The 13,444-nt window shown below is 51.0% G+C and overlaps 1 protein-coding gene across 1 annotated transcript; it reads left to right on the top strand.

Moving 5' to 3' along the window:
- Positions 1–6,412: 6,412 nt before the first annotated feature.
- Positions 6,413–13,444, top strand: LOC147414389 (tektin-3-like). Its single transcript, XM_086473511.1, has 7 exons — positions 6,413–6,991; positions 7,539–7,622; positions 9,176–9,246; positions 9,460–9,603; positions 10,848–11,070; positions 11,984–12,138; positions 13,228–13,444. Exons 1-7 carry the CDS (start codon positions 6,413–6,415, stop codon positions 13,442–13,444), a joined length of 1,473 nt encoding a protein of 490 aa, XP_086329637.1.

Below are 13,444 nucleotides of genomic sequence, written 5' to 3' on the forward strand. Positions count from 1 at the left end.
TAGTATCTCAAGGACTTCCTGAGCTGACAGGGCTGTCTTTGAATTTAATATCCCCCGATGGATTTGTTTCACAGGGTCTTGTTCCAGTTGTTCTTCGAGCCCGTGCAGACTTGCAGCATCCACTGTGTCCCTCAGTGGGGAGCTGCAGGGGATGGAGTATCATCACCCTCGGGGCATCGGCAGCCGCTTTTGGCACCCTGGAGGAGATTAAAAAAGGGCTCAGGCCTTGGACCGCTGAAGCCAAAAGTGTAAAACTCAATAGCTCGGACAAAAATGTGGCTCAAAGCTGTTTTAGATCTGTGTCCTCTGTAGGTTCAACACAGGAGATCACAGCGGGTTGGCTCCTCTTATATGCTGTCAGCATGCAGGAGATGAGCGCGAATCACAATTTCTGAAAGTATCTGAATATGTTCTGACACAGTCATGTCCCCGCCAGGAAGCTTGGTTGGGATTTTTTTGGTTTTGGAGTCAGTGGGTGAATGTTGGTTTCGTTGAAGCCAGTGGGCTTTTCTCCAGTGCTTTCAGTCTGACTCTATCAGTGACGACAACTGGCTTAGAGTCGAAAGTAAAAAGTTGGATGAAGTCGGGTTTTGGGCATGAACGCAGACAGGACTAAAATATTTTAGAAATTTTTCTTGGTTTGGTGGAAAAGAAATGGCAGGAAAAGTAAGTCAATGTCTCCAAGATGTATTAGACCTCTTGTTTTAGAAGTTTGCTGAAGTTAAATGTCTCCCCTTCTGTTTTTCTTCTGCTTGAAATGGCTTTTCAGATAGCCATTCCACCAGTTTTATCAGAAAAGGTCCAAGACCACTCTTTCAGTGCATTTTGATCCAAACGGCGTTTTACGCTGGAGAAAAGGCCCATTCCTCTCACAGCCCTGCTGCGTGGTAGCCGTGAGGCTCAGTAACCCGCAGCGGCACCCCTTCCTGGGGCATGCGTCTGCCTCCTCCCCGGCCGCCTGGTTGAGACCCAGCCGCGCTCGGTGCACATCCCTCCGTGTGCTGGGGAAAGGGCAAGAGCCTGGCAGCCCTCTGAGCCCTGCTCTCGCTGCCAGCTGGGGGCCAGCTCTCAAAGTGGAGAGCATTCCCCCAGCCCTTCAGCTGGAAATACTTATTTAGTAGTTATTTTCTCTCTGGGTGTGTGTATTTTTATATATTTTTATTTGTTTGTTTGTTTGTTTGGAGGAGCATTATAGGTTCTCCATAAAATGTGAGTCAAACCATATATTGCTCTCCTTACTTCCCTAGTCGCACAGTTGTCTGAAACGAGGATTTTTTTCCCCGTTGTTCTGTCCCCAGCCCCACGTGAGCTGCGGGCTCGCTGATGGCAATGCAGGTTTCTGCCCCTTCCCCTTTGCATTTCAAATCCTCCGTTGCTAGTGGTCTGAATCAACAGGGTAGGGAAGAGGACGGAAATCCCTAAAATTGTGATGACAGAGCAAAGTCTTGGGGTTAAACAAGTTCATCCCCAAGAAAATCTTGTCTTTTTGTGTAGTTTGAAAATGCTTTTTTGAAGAGTGGTTTCATTCACCCGGCCCGGGGAAGGGGATGGTGTAGTGTATGCTGGACCGATGGTGGCAGAGCCCGTGATGGGCTGGTTCAGGTGATGCCGCAGACACAGGTAAATGAGGCTTAGACCCTTCTCAGCAAAGTCATCAAAGTCCACCACTGCCTTGTCAGACTAGCATCTGAGCTAAAGCGATATAAACCCCACTTTCCCTCCTGAATTATCATTATTTTATTCTAGAAATTCAAGCTGAAGCATTGTAAGAGTTTTAAGTTATCCCACGGAATAGATTCAAAGTGAGAAATCCACATTTTTTTACCCAGTGTTTACACAACCTGTCAATCTTACAGTATTCTCAGCACAGCCTGTGGCAAATCTTGTTTGTACACAAAACATTTTTCAAATTTATCGTGGCGCCTGCTTTTATTTAGGCGGTGATGACCACTGCCAGCCACACTCGTATGGAGGCTGAGCTGGGGCAGCTGGGCAGCTTTCGAGCCCCTTGATGGGGAGCACTGTGCAATTCCCTGGCCTGTGCCGGGTCGGGCGGCAGTGACGTCTCTCCAGCAAAACCCCAAGGGCTCTGCTGTGGCCATCCTCACTTTCTCCACTCCTGGCCCGGACAGTCGCCATCCGGCACCTCCTGCTTTCCCTGCAGTGCTCTCACGTGAGCTCCCTGGAGCAGCACGGCCCCCTGTCCCGAGAGCTGCCATGAGAGCACGTGCTCAGCAGATGTTTTTCCAAGGCCCTGCTCTGTTAAGTTGATGCACCTTTCCAAGAAAAGAAGTGTCTGAGGAGCACGGGAGTGATGTGCTCTTCTCCCTGGGTTTCCTCCACAGTTTCTAATCCACAACTCTCAGCCAAAATAGGCTTTGTTACCCGCAGGCTACTCTTTTCCCTGATTTGAGTTTCAGATATTTCTCTGGTGCTTAAAAAGCTGCTTTTGGCACCCTTTTCAGAACTGGAGCCGAGGTGGTTTTGCTCTCCCACCTTCACGGAGGAGCTCGGGTGCAGTTATGTGACCCCCACGCCTCCCGCCTGCCTTTCACCACTGTGCATCTCCCCGCTCTGCTTTTGGGGAACGGGTCAGGTAATTTGTCCAGAGACACAGCAGCCCAGATCACAGACCTACAAACCCGAATCAGAAGATCGCCTCTAACGGCAGGCTAGATCGCAGCCCTTGGGGACAAGACCCTTCTCGCTCTGTGTTTGCACAGCCCAGAGCGTGACGCCATCAGCACTACCAGGGTCCTCCCGTTTCAGTGCCTGTTCTCAGGCTAAAGCCTGAAATAACTGGGGAAGGACCCTCTCCAGGAAACATCCCTGATGTCGCTGCGTGACTGGTGTGTGATGCCCTGATGCTGCATGAGGCTGTGTCATGGTGGAGCTCCTGGGGACACTGTGCATCTTCTCACCTGGGGTGCCAGCGCCTGGTGCACCCACCCGCCCCAGTGGAGCCTCTGCTGGGCCACGGGCTGGCCCAGGAACACCAGTGCAGGCACTGGGTTGCCCATGAGGGCACTACTTTGCCCATCAGGAGCACTGGGTGGCACACGGTTGCCCATGGGTGGCACTAGGATGCCCAACGGCTGTACTGGGTTGCCCGTTGATGGCACCGGGGGTTGTCCAGGGACAGGATCAGGTTGTCCAGCAAAGGCAGTAGGTTGCACAGAGTCTGCACTAAGTTGCCCAGGAGTGGCACTGGGTTGCCCACTGAGGGCAGTGAGTTCATAGGATCATAGAATCACAGAATGGTTTGGGTTGGAAGGGACCTCAAAGATCATCTTGTTCCAACCCCCCTGCCATGGGCAGGGACACCTCCCACCAGACCAGGTTGCTCAAGGCTCCATCCAGCCTGGCCTTGAGCACTGCCAGGGATGGAGGATCATAGAATATCTCAAGTTAGAAGGGACCCATAAGGATCAGCGAGTCCAACTCCCTGCTCCTTGCAGGACTACCTAAAACTAAACCCCATGACTGAGAGCATTGTCCAGCTGCTCAACACTTGCCCAACAGCTGCACCTGCTTGCCCAGGGGCTGCACAAAGCTGCCCAGCGAGAGCGGTAGGTTGCCCAGGGCAGGAACTAGGGTGCCATACGAGGGTATTTTCTTGCCCAGGGCTGGCCCTGGGTTGCCCATCGAGAGCGCTGTGTTGCCCGAGGGCTGCATCAGGTTGCCATGGCAGCTGCAGGGAGTCGGCCCGGGCAACACCCGGTCACCCGCTTCTTATGTCACTGACGGCACCGGGGACGCTGCAGTGCCTGGCAGAGCTGCCACCGAGCCTGGCAGCACAGCAGTGAGCAGCAGCCCCCGGGGCACCCTCAAGCCTCCGCAGTGCACCCCGCATCCAAGCAGCTAAGGGTGAGCAAGGGGAGGACTAAAAAAGCAGAGATATTTCTCCTGATCTTCTGCATTATCTCTTATGTCGCCTAAGTGTACCCCAGCTAGGTGGTTGGGGGCTCCCGTGGTGTGTCTGTGTTCAGGGGTGGCAGAAAGTAGCACCCTGGGATGACTTATCCCAAGAGGGTGCAGGGACATTTATTTCAGCTGGAAATGCAGGGAAAAGTAACCCTGGTCCATTCCCAAGTTCTTAAATATGTGTCTGTCAGTGGCTGAAAGGGAATAATTTATTTGCAGGGGTAGGAGCCAGGGAAGCAGTCTCCCACTCTCGGAATGCTGTTTCTCACGTATAAATAAGTGGCACGGAGTTAAGGAAAGTGCAGTCGCCTGTCCCTAGCAGGGACAAAAGGGCTGAAGTGACTGGTTTGTGGGAACCGACACACACAGTGGTTTTTGTTGGACCTGAGCACAGACGTTTCATCCTCAGCTCTGCCAAACTGGCTCGGAGGGTTGTGTTTGTGAAAGTTTTTCTGCTAAATTTGAGGATGTGAGTTTCCCGCTGCCTATCCCACAGCCTCTTCAGCCAGGCTGGATCCTGGGGCGAGACTCGGTGCCCACAGCTATGCTGCTCTCAAGTCAGGTACTGGGGCAGCCCATGCCAGCATGGCCAAAATTGCTCAAGGCTTGCAAATACTGTCCTCAAAGTTCAGTGATTTCCCAGCTGCGGGCTGTACACTTTTGCCCTCTGACTCATCCCTATTTTTCTCCGATTTGCCCGAACTGAAGGTCCTGTTATTCTCCGGTATTCGCCGTTCTCTAATTTAATAGCTGCATTCTGAGACATTGTTCATCTGAATGCACCAAACTGCTACAGGCACAGGTGACGCAAGAAGTCTCTTAGGTCACCTGTCCCCATAGCTAGATGTTGGAAAACGTGCAGTTTAATGAGTCAATGGGCTGCGAGCGTCCGGCATGAAGGAGGGTTACCCTCGGTGTACAGCAACAGCAGCTCCCAGGCAGAGCCTGCCTGTCTCCGTGTGCCTCCCATCCATCGCCTTTTAAGCCTTCCCGTAGGAAACTGTGACTCCTTCGTCCTGCCCTTGTGTAGAGAGAGGCATTCTTTGTTGCAGAGGTGACTAAAATGAAAGAAACTCTCTTTCCCAAGGGTTTAATGATTTTAAAAATAAGGCAGTCTCTCTCAGCTCGCCTACACATGCAAAGTGATTAGGGTAGCCCAGGAGGAGCAATTAAACCTCTAGCCACGTGATCGCTTCTGTCAATGCTTTGTTCTAGAATAAAAGTGAGTTTATTTCATGCAAACATCCCATTTTTAAAGGAATAAAGTTGATTTCATGCTGTGACAAATAGGATTTAGCACATGCTTCAGGTCAAACTCCCCTCCCACCCAGGGATCTTGTTGTAGCACACCAGCGTCCCAATCTTTCACTGCGGCTCCGAGCCAGGCTGGGAGCAGTGGGGATGGGATGGTGTTAGGGGAAGGACACATCCCTGCAACACAGCACCTGGCTACAACAGCTATAGGGACTTATTCTGCCCGTGGGTGACACCTGTAACCATACAGAAACTTCACACCGAGCACAGCATACCCTCCTGAGTGTTTGTCCTTAGATGAGGTGTGTCAGGTACATTCGGTGGCCCCTCTGCATTATATTTCTGATAAAATTGACTGATAACCTTAATCTGAAAAGAGCAATGGCACCCACACGCCTTACACAGTTATTGGTAGCAAAATCTTCCTGTGTGACTCTTCCCCTTAGGGTTACTGCAAGGCTGGTGTTTACGAGCTGCTCTGAAAAGACTTTGTGGGATATCTCCTTTCCAAGTGCATTTGTTTTACAGCAGGTGAGCCAGAGATGTTTTTCTTCCTTTGCAAGTCCAGAGATGGCTGTTCTTTTTAGGTTGAAATGGGGGGGGTGGGGGGGGGTGGGTGCAGGGGTGGGGTGAAATTTGGATATAGTCCAAATTTAAGCAAAGCTCAGCTCACCTGCGGACACCTCACTCAAGCTTTTACTGCAAGTGAAAATAGAGATGATGAGGATGGATTCCCTCACCCACAAACCGCGCTGGGTTGGTAGCAGCTGTGCATCCAAAGCTATCACGGCTGGTAATGGAACTTTTAAAGAGGAAATTACAGCAGGAATACTATAAGATCAGCAAAAACGCTGGCCAAAAGAAACAAATGAACATCAGAGAATCAGCAACTACAGTTTCATTGGACGGACAGACAAAATGAAGGCACAGTATCTGTCATTCTCCTTAGTAGCCATGATTTGTTTCTCTCTACATTCCAAGACCTGATGAGAGATACTGACAACAAAGTAAAATCCTTATATATAAAAATGCTTGGGATGCTGTCAGAAGGGATTTGCTTTCAAGAGTTTTAGGCCTGTCCAGGCGATGTGTGGGTGCTGTGTGCATCGCTCTTCGTATTTTAAGTTGCGTGTGTCGCTGTAAGAAGTAGCGCAAGTGCAGGAGCTTACTGAGTGAGGTTGTCTTCTTCTGTCTCCTTTGTGCAGGACACATACCTGAATAGCGGCGTTCAAGAATGGAGCTGGTTGGATCTCCCTTAACTGCAACATATGCCCATCCAAGATCAACACCTACCAAGTTTCTGCCTGCCATCAGCACCATGGCTTCAAGCTATAAGAACCGTTTTCCTTACTACCCCTTGCCTCAGAGCTTCAGCCTCCCCCGGATGCCCAGAGCCTACTACAAAGCAGCTGCCATCAACCCAACTTTGGCTCCCTTTTCCAAAAGCTCCCAGGGGTTACCCCCAAGCAAGATGCTTCCTTTTGTTTCCAACAGAACAACCCTCTTCAGCCGGTACACCTCTGACGACTGGTACATGTCCAATCTGACCAACTACAAAGAGTCGGAGACTACCCGGCGCAATGCCGAGTGTCTGAGAGTCGATACCTCCCGTCTGATTCACGATAAATATCAGCAGACAAAGAAGACCCAAGTAGAAAGCACCAAAAACCTGGGAGATCGTGTCCAAGAGATAGAATTTTGGAAGTCAGAGCTCTGCCATGAGCTGGATGAGATGATCGGGGAAACGAACGCACTCACAGACTTGAAGAAAAGACTGGAGAGAGCCTTGGCTGAGACAGAGGCCCCTCGCCAGGTAAGCACCCTGTCCGGTGGGCTGCAAGCTGTAGCCTACTGCTGAAACATCTGCAGCCATTCAGACGCCCAATTAAGTTTCATTGCAGCTCCGTAACGTCTAGAAAGTTTTTATTAAGAGACCATTAGTTAAGTTAGTAATAAACAAATGCCTTGCCATCTGCTGCCTCCCCTATCAGTACGTACTGAGCCCATCAGAACAGTATTTGCTTAACCAAATATTTTTATAAGTGGTACATCCAAAATCCTGGTTTGGGAGACAAAAGCCCATGTCCTCCTACGAGGCTCTGGCGAGGTCAGCCTCAAGCCTGACACAGGTCCCTGCCTTCAGCTGTGGCTGCGCCAGGGACACGTGTGCTCCCCCACGTTGATTTAATGCTGATGTTGCAGCTCGGCTGCTCGTTGTCAGCTAAACCAGCTGCCCTGGGCACTTTTTTTCCCGTGCTGTCGTCTCTGTGCCCACCTACAATTTCATTTCTTACATTACTTGACATGGGGACCATCCCTGTAGGGATTTGCAACCAGCAGTGATGGCATGTCCCCAACAGGTCACTCAGGAGTGCTTGCTTCACCGGGAGAAGAGGATGGGCATTGACCTGGTCCATGATGATGTGGAGAAACAGCTCTTTGTGGTAAGTTTGTCAACACAGATCATGTGTTATTTTTACCTAAACTACTCTGAACAGGTTTTGCAGCCCTGTTCCCTCTCTGGCTCCTTAGTGCCTGTGAGGTGCTAAACTCTTCAAACCCCCAAAACCTGCAGGGCCAGGGGACGACGTTCCCCCACGCAGCAGCGTGCCCACACGGTGTGGGTAAGACTTGCCCTGCCAGAGGCAGGAATAGCTGAAAACCAGCTGTGTGTTTGTGTAGCCTATCAGGGTCCTCTGTCCCTCTTCAAGGAGCTTGTGGGACTCTCCTGCCTTTCAGAGCCCTGCCGGCACAGGATCTATAAGTATCTGTCACATACATGTGATATATCTCTATATATCTGTGTCACATACATATATATTACGCACACATGCACACACACAGATATGGAGAAGGCAGTGTCTGCCCGACAGCTTGTCTGGTTTTCCCAACTATGTTACTTGGTCTAATAAAAGATATTACATCTACCCCCAGCTTTGCTTTGCTCAGAGCAGCGTGGCCGCAGTAAGACTGTGTGTGCTTAGGCAATGCATTTTATAGCAGTCCTAAAACCGCGCACTCCTGCCTGCCTTTATATAGGCTGCTTTAAATTATGAATAAAAAGCAAACACGATGAGAGCTGGCACAGAAGATGGGATCCTATCGCAGGGTACAACAAAATACAATCACTGCAAAGGCATCGCGAAACTGGGAAGGAAACTGCAGCCCCTGGGACTGTGAAGCCACTGCTCTGTTAGAAGATTTTTTCTTATGAGTCAGGCCCTAAAAAAATTAAAAGATTAGTTTAAGGGTCATGAGATTTTAAGAAAATAATTGGAGCTGGTTATCTCCATAATGGCATTTTGGATTTTAAGTGTTTCGGACATATTTAGGCCATGCTTTTCAGCTGGCTCCTGCAGACAGGAGGGCTTAAAAATTATGGTTTTGGAGCACTAATCACCTGCCTCCAGTAGCTGGGGCTTCACAAACGCGATAGATTTGTGCTGAAGTCAAGTGAGCTGAGAGCAGCACATGCCTTCCTCCGGTGGAGCTGGATGTTTCTTAGAAATGGCTTAGAAAGTTACACCAAACTCAAGTCCGTCTCCTCTTGTCCCAGATGGATGGGATTTCTCCTGGGGAAGAAAACATTTGGGGAGCAAAAAGGGCAGATGCTGATTGGGGATGGGGATGTGTAGCGCTGCTGGTCCAGAGAACCTCTATGCCTGTTCATATCAGGTCAGGATCTGTCCCTGTCTCCTATAGTGGAACTAATCATCACTTGACATTGATGTCAAGATGAGAAAACACTTGGCAACCCACCCTGAAAGTGAAGTGGGAGGCCATGGCTGTGGCCACAGCACCCTCCCATCCCCTCCTGGTCGCTGCGCCCAGGCTCAGCTGCACAAGTGAGCGCTCTGGGGTTGGGGGGCACTTTCTCCACTCCCTGCCAGTTTGCTTTGTCCTTGCTGTGTGCACGGTTGGAGAGGCCTGAGGGGATGAGTGTGACCAGGACAACTGAGCATGGATACTGATGGGGTCATGTTTTGCCTTTGCCCAGGAAGCCGACGTCATCAGATCCTGCCAGGAGAGGATGCAGCAGTACCTGGATAAGGCGAAAGCCCAGCTCGCGTAAGGAGGAGCTCCTTCTCTCATGCTGCATTTGCAGCTGCGATGTGAAACCCCGGCAGACCCCCACCTCTGCCCACACCCTACAGCCGTAAAACCTGGGCAGGCTCCATGGGAAGCGGGCAGTGGCGCCCACAGGAGCACGTAGCTGCCCAGGTGGGAGGAAACCATTCCACCCATACATCCCCACCCATGGCTCTTGTTTGTGTGTTGAAGGTCCAACAGGGCAGCCCAGCATGAGCTGGAGAGGGACCTGGCCAACAAGCAGACAGCCTACCGCATCGACGACAAGTGCCACCACCTGAGGAACACCTCCGATGGCATCAGCTACTTCCGAGGGGTGGAGCGGGTTGACGCCACGTGAGTGCACGCTGGGCAGCACGAAAGCACCGAGCTGTCCCTGGGATGCGCGGTGCCTCGCCCTGGCAGGGAACGGGTTGTCCCCAGCCCACTGTAAAGGCATGTGTCTCTGCATGGCACATCCATCCTGCCTGGAAACACCCATCTTGGAGGGGCCGTTTCTCCCTGCTCACCATAAAGGGAGAACAACCCTCTGCTTTCAGCTGGATGCTGAACACCCAGTGGGTGAAAGCGAGTCCCACCTAATTACACATTATATCAGGGTTCAGAGATCAGCCTGAAAATGAACTCAGCCCAACACCTCTGCACAGCTCATTAAGTTTATGCGTATTTTCAAAGATGTGTCAGTGCTTGCATGAGCGCTCTTGGTTGACGTGACGTCTGGGGGGTTCACCCCTGCATGGAGAGGGCCTGGCAGGGAGCCGAAATGACACAGAAGATAAAGAAATAGAGAGCATGGTCCTGGGATACGGTTCAGCTGCTTTTGGGTGCCAGGAATTCAGCTTCGGCTCTGCAGTAGATGAATGGTGACCTAAACCAGCACTCGCAGAGATATGCGCTAAGTGGCAAAGGGCTGAGGGAATATATCTGCTGCTCACAAGGACGCGTGCAGTTTATGGAGGGGCATAGATTGATTCAATCTTTCTAATATTTGAATAATTATTCACAGCTCAGACATATTGCAAATGAATTGCAAAGGATTGATGCTAAAATTCAGAGGGGGGCAAAATGTGCCGAGAACCAGCATGTTTTAAATGGGGCTTATGTGGTATTTAAGTCTTTTGTTGACCTTGTTCTGGCCTACTGCACAGGCGTGAACTTCATCGTGAATGCACAGACAGGGAAATGAATATTATCTAATGCTTGTTCAGTTTAGTATGAAACTGAGATAAGTTATGAGCAAAATTAATTGACTGCAATCTGCGCGTCGACGTGAAGCTGGGAATCACTTGGCACTTAGATGGCTCGAACGTGTAAATATGAGGTCTGACTAAAATCTTCATTTTTCTGGGGGAATCTTTGCTTTGTCTGGGCTTTCATAAGTACCACAGTTGTCTTCATGAACATGTCATCATTTCATAAGCATATCGAACAAATGGTGTCCAGGTGTTTTACCTTCATGTGGTCAAATTAAGAGCGTAGCTTTAACCTGCATTTAATCCACACTGCTCCCATGGCATGCCTGGCCATGGCCAGCTTCAGCAGCATGGGCTTACTGGAGGCCTCTCCTTCCTCCTCCCCAGGATCTCGGTGCCAGAGTCGTGGGCCAAGTTCTCGGACGACAACATTCTCCTCTCCCAGAGCGAACGGGCGGCCTCCGCCAAGCTGCGGGACAACCTCGAGAACCTGCTGGTGGTGACGGCCAACGAGATGTGGCGCCAGTTCAACAGGGTGAACGTCGCCTTTGCCAACCGCATCGCTGAGACAGCTGACGCCAAGAGCAAGATTCAGACCCACCTGGCCAAGGTAGCCTGAACCCCTCCCTTTCGGTGTGACACCGTCACTTCCCAGTGACACCACTCTCCACACAGACCTGGCCCAAGAAGAGGAACGGTTGCTACAAGGAGCTGGTTATAGTATCATTATCTGTTTGAAATTCCAAGTACTGGGGACATTCTCCTTGGAGCAGGACAAGTTGGCACTGTAACTTCCTCTCAAGGGATCCTTTATTTCCCTAGTGCCCAGCAGCAAAGGGATTTCAAGCAGAAGGTGGAAATGCTGTTTGCATCTCCTGGTAGTTACTTCAGAAGTGCTGGCTGCCCTGCAGAAAGTCTTTGCTGGGCCTCTACTGGGGTGCCTGCCGGGGGGTTTGCAGGCTCCCTTCTCCTCCAAGGACATGCTTTCAGGCTCAGTGCTCCAGGTTTGCTGCATGGTCAGCCGTGTGTTTCCCGCATGGCTCTGCCAAGCAGGGGAAGTGGAGATCAGTGATGGGCACCTGGCTCGGACTGCTGGGTCTCATGGAAAGCTTCCTGAAAAGAGCTTGACACGGTATCGATTAACTGAGCAGAGACTGGGCTTGCAGCTCTGCAGGCTGATGTCACGTCTTTAATTGAGGATCCATTAAAAACTTTCCCTCTATGAGTTGCTATTGATGGATGATCAATTCCTGCAAGCAGTAATTTTGGGTAGCTGGTAATTCAATAGATCCATCACTGCTCCAAAATCTCCTCCGATGTGACAGCAACAGCAAAGAGAGGCTTTTCCTTGAAAAGAAATCTGCTGGATCTGTGCCTTGGCATGTGTCAGAGCGACAGGGGTCTGAGCCCAGGGTCTGCTTATTCAACTTGGTTTTTTCTGCAGATGGACAGGAGAAAAGGGAAATGATGTGGTCACTTGAGAATATATCATTTAATTTATGAATGCGTTTTTTTCATGCCAGACACTGCAGGAAATCTTCCAGATCGAGATGAACATAGAAGCCATTCGAAAAGCCATTAGGGACAATGGTCTAGTGTTAAAAGTGGCTCAGACCCGGCTGGATGAGCGCACGCGGAGACCCAATGTGGAGCTGTGCCGGGACACTGCCCAGCTCCGGTAAGGCAGGACCCAGGGCTGGGAGGGTCCTTGAGGAGTGACTGGTCGTAGCGCTCAGGAGCATCACTGGATGACAAAATTAATCTTTTTTTTTTTTTTTTCCCCAAAGAGTCATTCCATAAGTGCACTGGTATAATCAAGAGCAATGATTAGGTATCCTGGCCTCGGGGTGGTAGAAGAGCTCTGCACCCACGAAGGAGGCTGTACCCATGGCCGGGTACAGCCTGATACCACCCCGTGAAGGGATGGATTTTTCCCACTTGGGTAAACCTCACCTACTCTCCTGCCTGCTTCCCAGCTGTTGGATGGCTTAGTTTTGCAGTATAAGCCCTTTAATCTCTGACAGGCTTGTGTTGAGAGCACTTAGCTGCTTCCTTTTGGGTCACTGCAAGAAAGGATGCACCATGTGGAGAAGCAGTAAGGGCTGTCCTCACCTCCCCTGAGGACACTGGAAATCCTTTCAAGGACATAGTGAGCCCTTTGGGACTGCACCCCAAGGGGCCGTGGAGGAGCAGGCTGCCCTGAGTGCCCAACAGCACCCCATGTGAGGGGTGAGGCACCCCAAACCTCACCCCTCCTCCTAGGAGCCCTCTGGGAATGACTCCACGTGAAGCTTTTTAGAAGCCATATAAACCCAGCCCTTGCATGCCATTGGGTTTTTCCATCCTCCACTTGTTTCACATTCACTTTTAGCCTCTCCCAGCTCCCCCATTTTGCTGTGTGTGCATCCGTGGGTGTGGGGAGGAACGCTGCACAGGGAGATCCGGGTGGGTGAACCAACAAACCCGCAAAACCAAACAGGAACAGGAAACCACAGCTGCTCATCCCTCTTCTCGGTGGCACAAGCTGCTCCAGGAGATGAGGCTGCACATCGCCGAAGCCTTAGAGCAAACTTAACCATGCCTGCCCACGGAGGTCTGGAGGAGCTCTGCCCTCGCCTTTCCCGTGCATCTGCCAGAAATGAGGGGTTGAGTTACTCCGAGCACACTGAAGGGGGAAATCCTGTCCCCAAGGGGCCCATCACCAACGCCGTGCTAGAAACCACCCCCGTGACGGGACTGTTAATGGGCATTTCTTGCTGTTTTCCAGCCTCGTCAATGAGGTCCATGAAATCAATGAGACGATCCAGAGCCTTCAGCAGCGGCTGAGAGACGCCGAGAACATACTGCAAATGCTGGTGCATGCCAAGTCGATCTTGGAGCATGACCTGGCCACCAAAGCCAACTCGCTGTTCATTGACCAGGAGAAGTGCATGGGGATGCGCAAGACCTTTCCCAACACTGCACGGCTGCTGGGTTGCTTTTAG

Source organism: Leptosomus discolor, chromosome 15 (assembly GCF_034619465.1).
Source record: "Leptosomus discolor isolate bLepDis1 chromosome 15, bLepDis1.hap2, whole genome shotgun sequence".
NCBI lineage: Eukaryota > Metazoa > Chordata > Aves > Leptosomiformes > Leptosomidae > Leptosomus > Leptosomus discolor.

Excerpts from the sequence above, each read along its gene's own strand:
- LOC147414389 (XM_086473511.1), top strand. The coding sequence starts at position 6,413 with ATGGAGCTGGTTGGATCTCCCTTAACTGCAACATATGCCCATCCAAGA. Across the intron at positions 7,623-9,175 it reads TGGAGAAACAGCTCTTTGTG|GAAGCCGACGTCATCAGATC; the intron begins GTAAGTTTGTCA and ends GCCTTTGCCCAG. Across the intron at positions 11,071-11,983 it reads TTCAGACCCACCTGGCCAAG|ACACTGCAGGAAATCTTCCA; the intron begins GTAGCCTGAACC and ends TTTTCATGCCAG.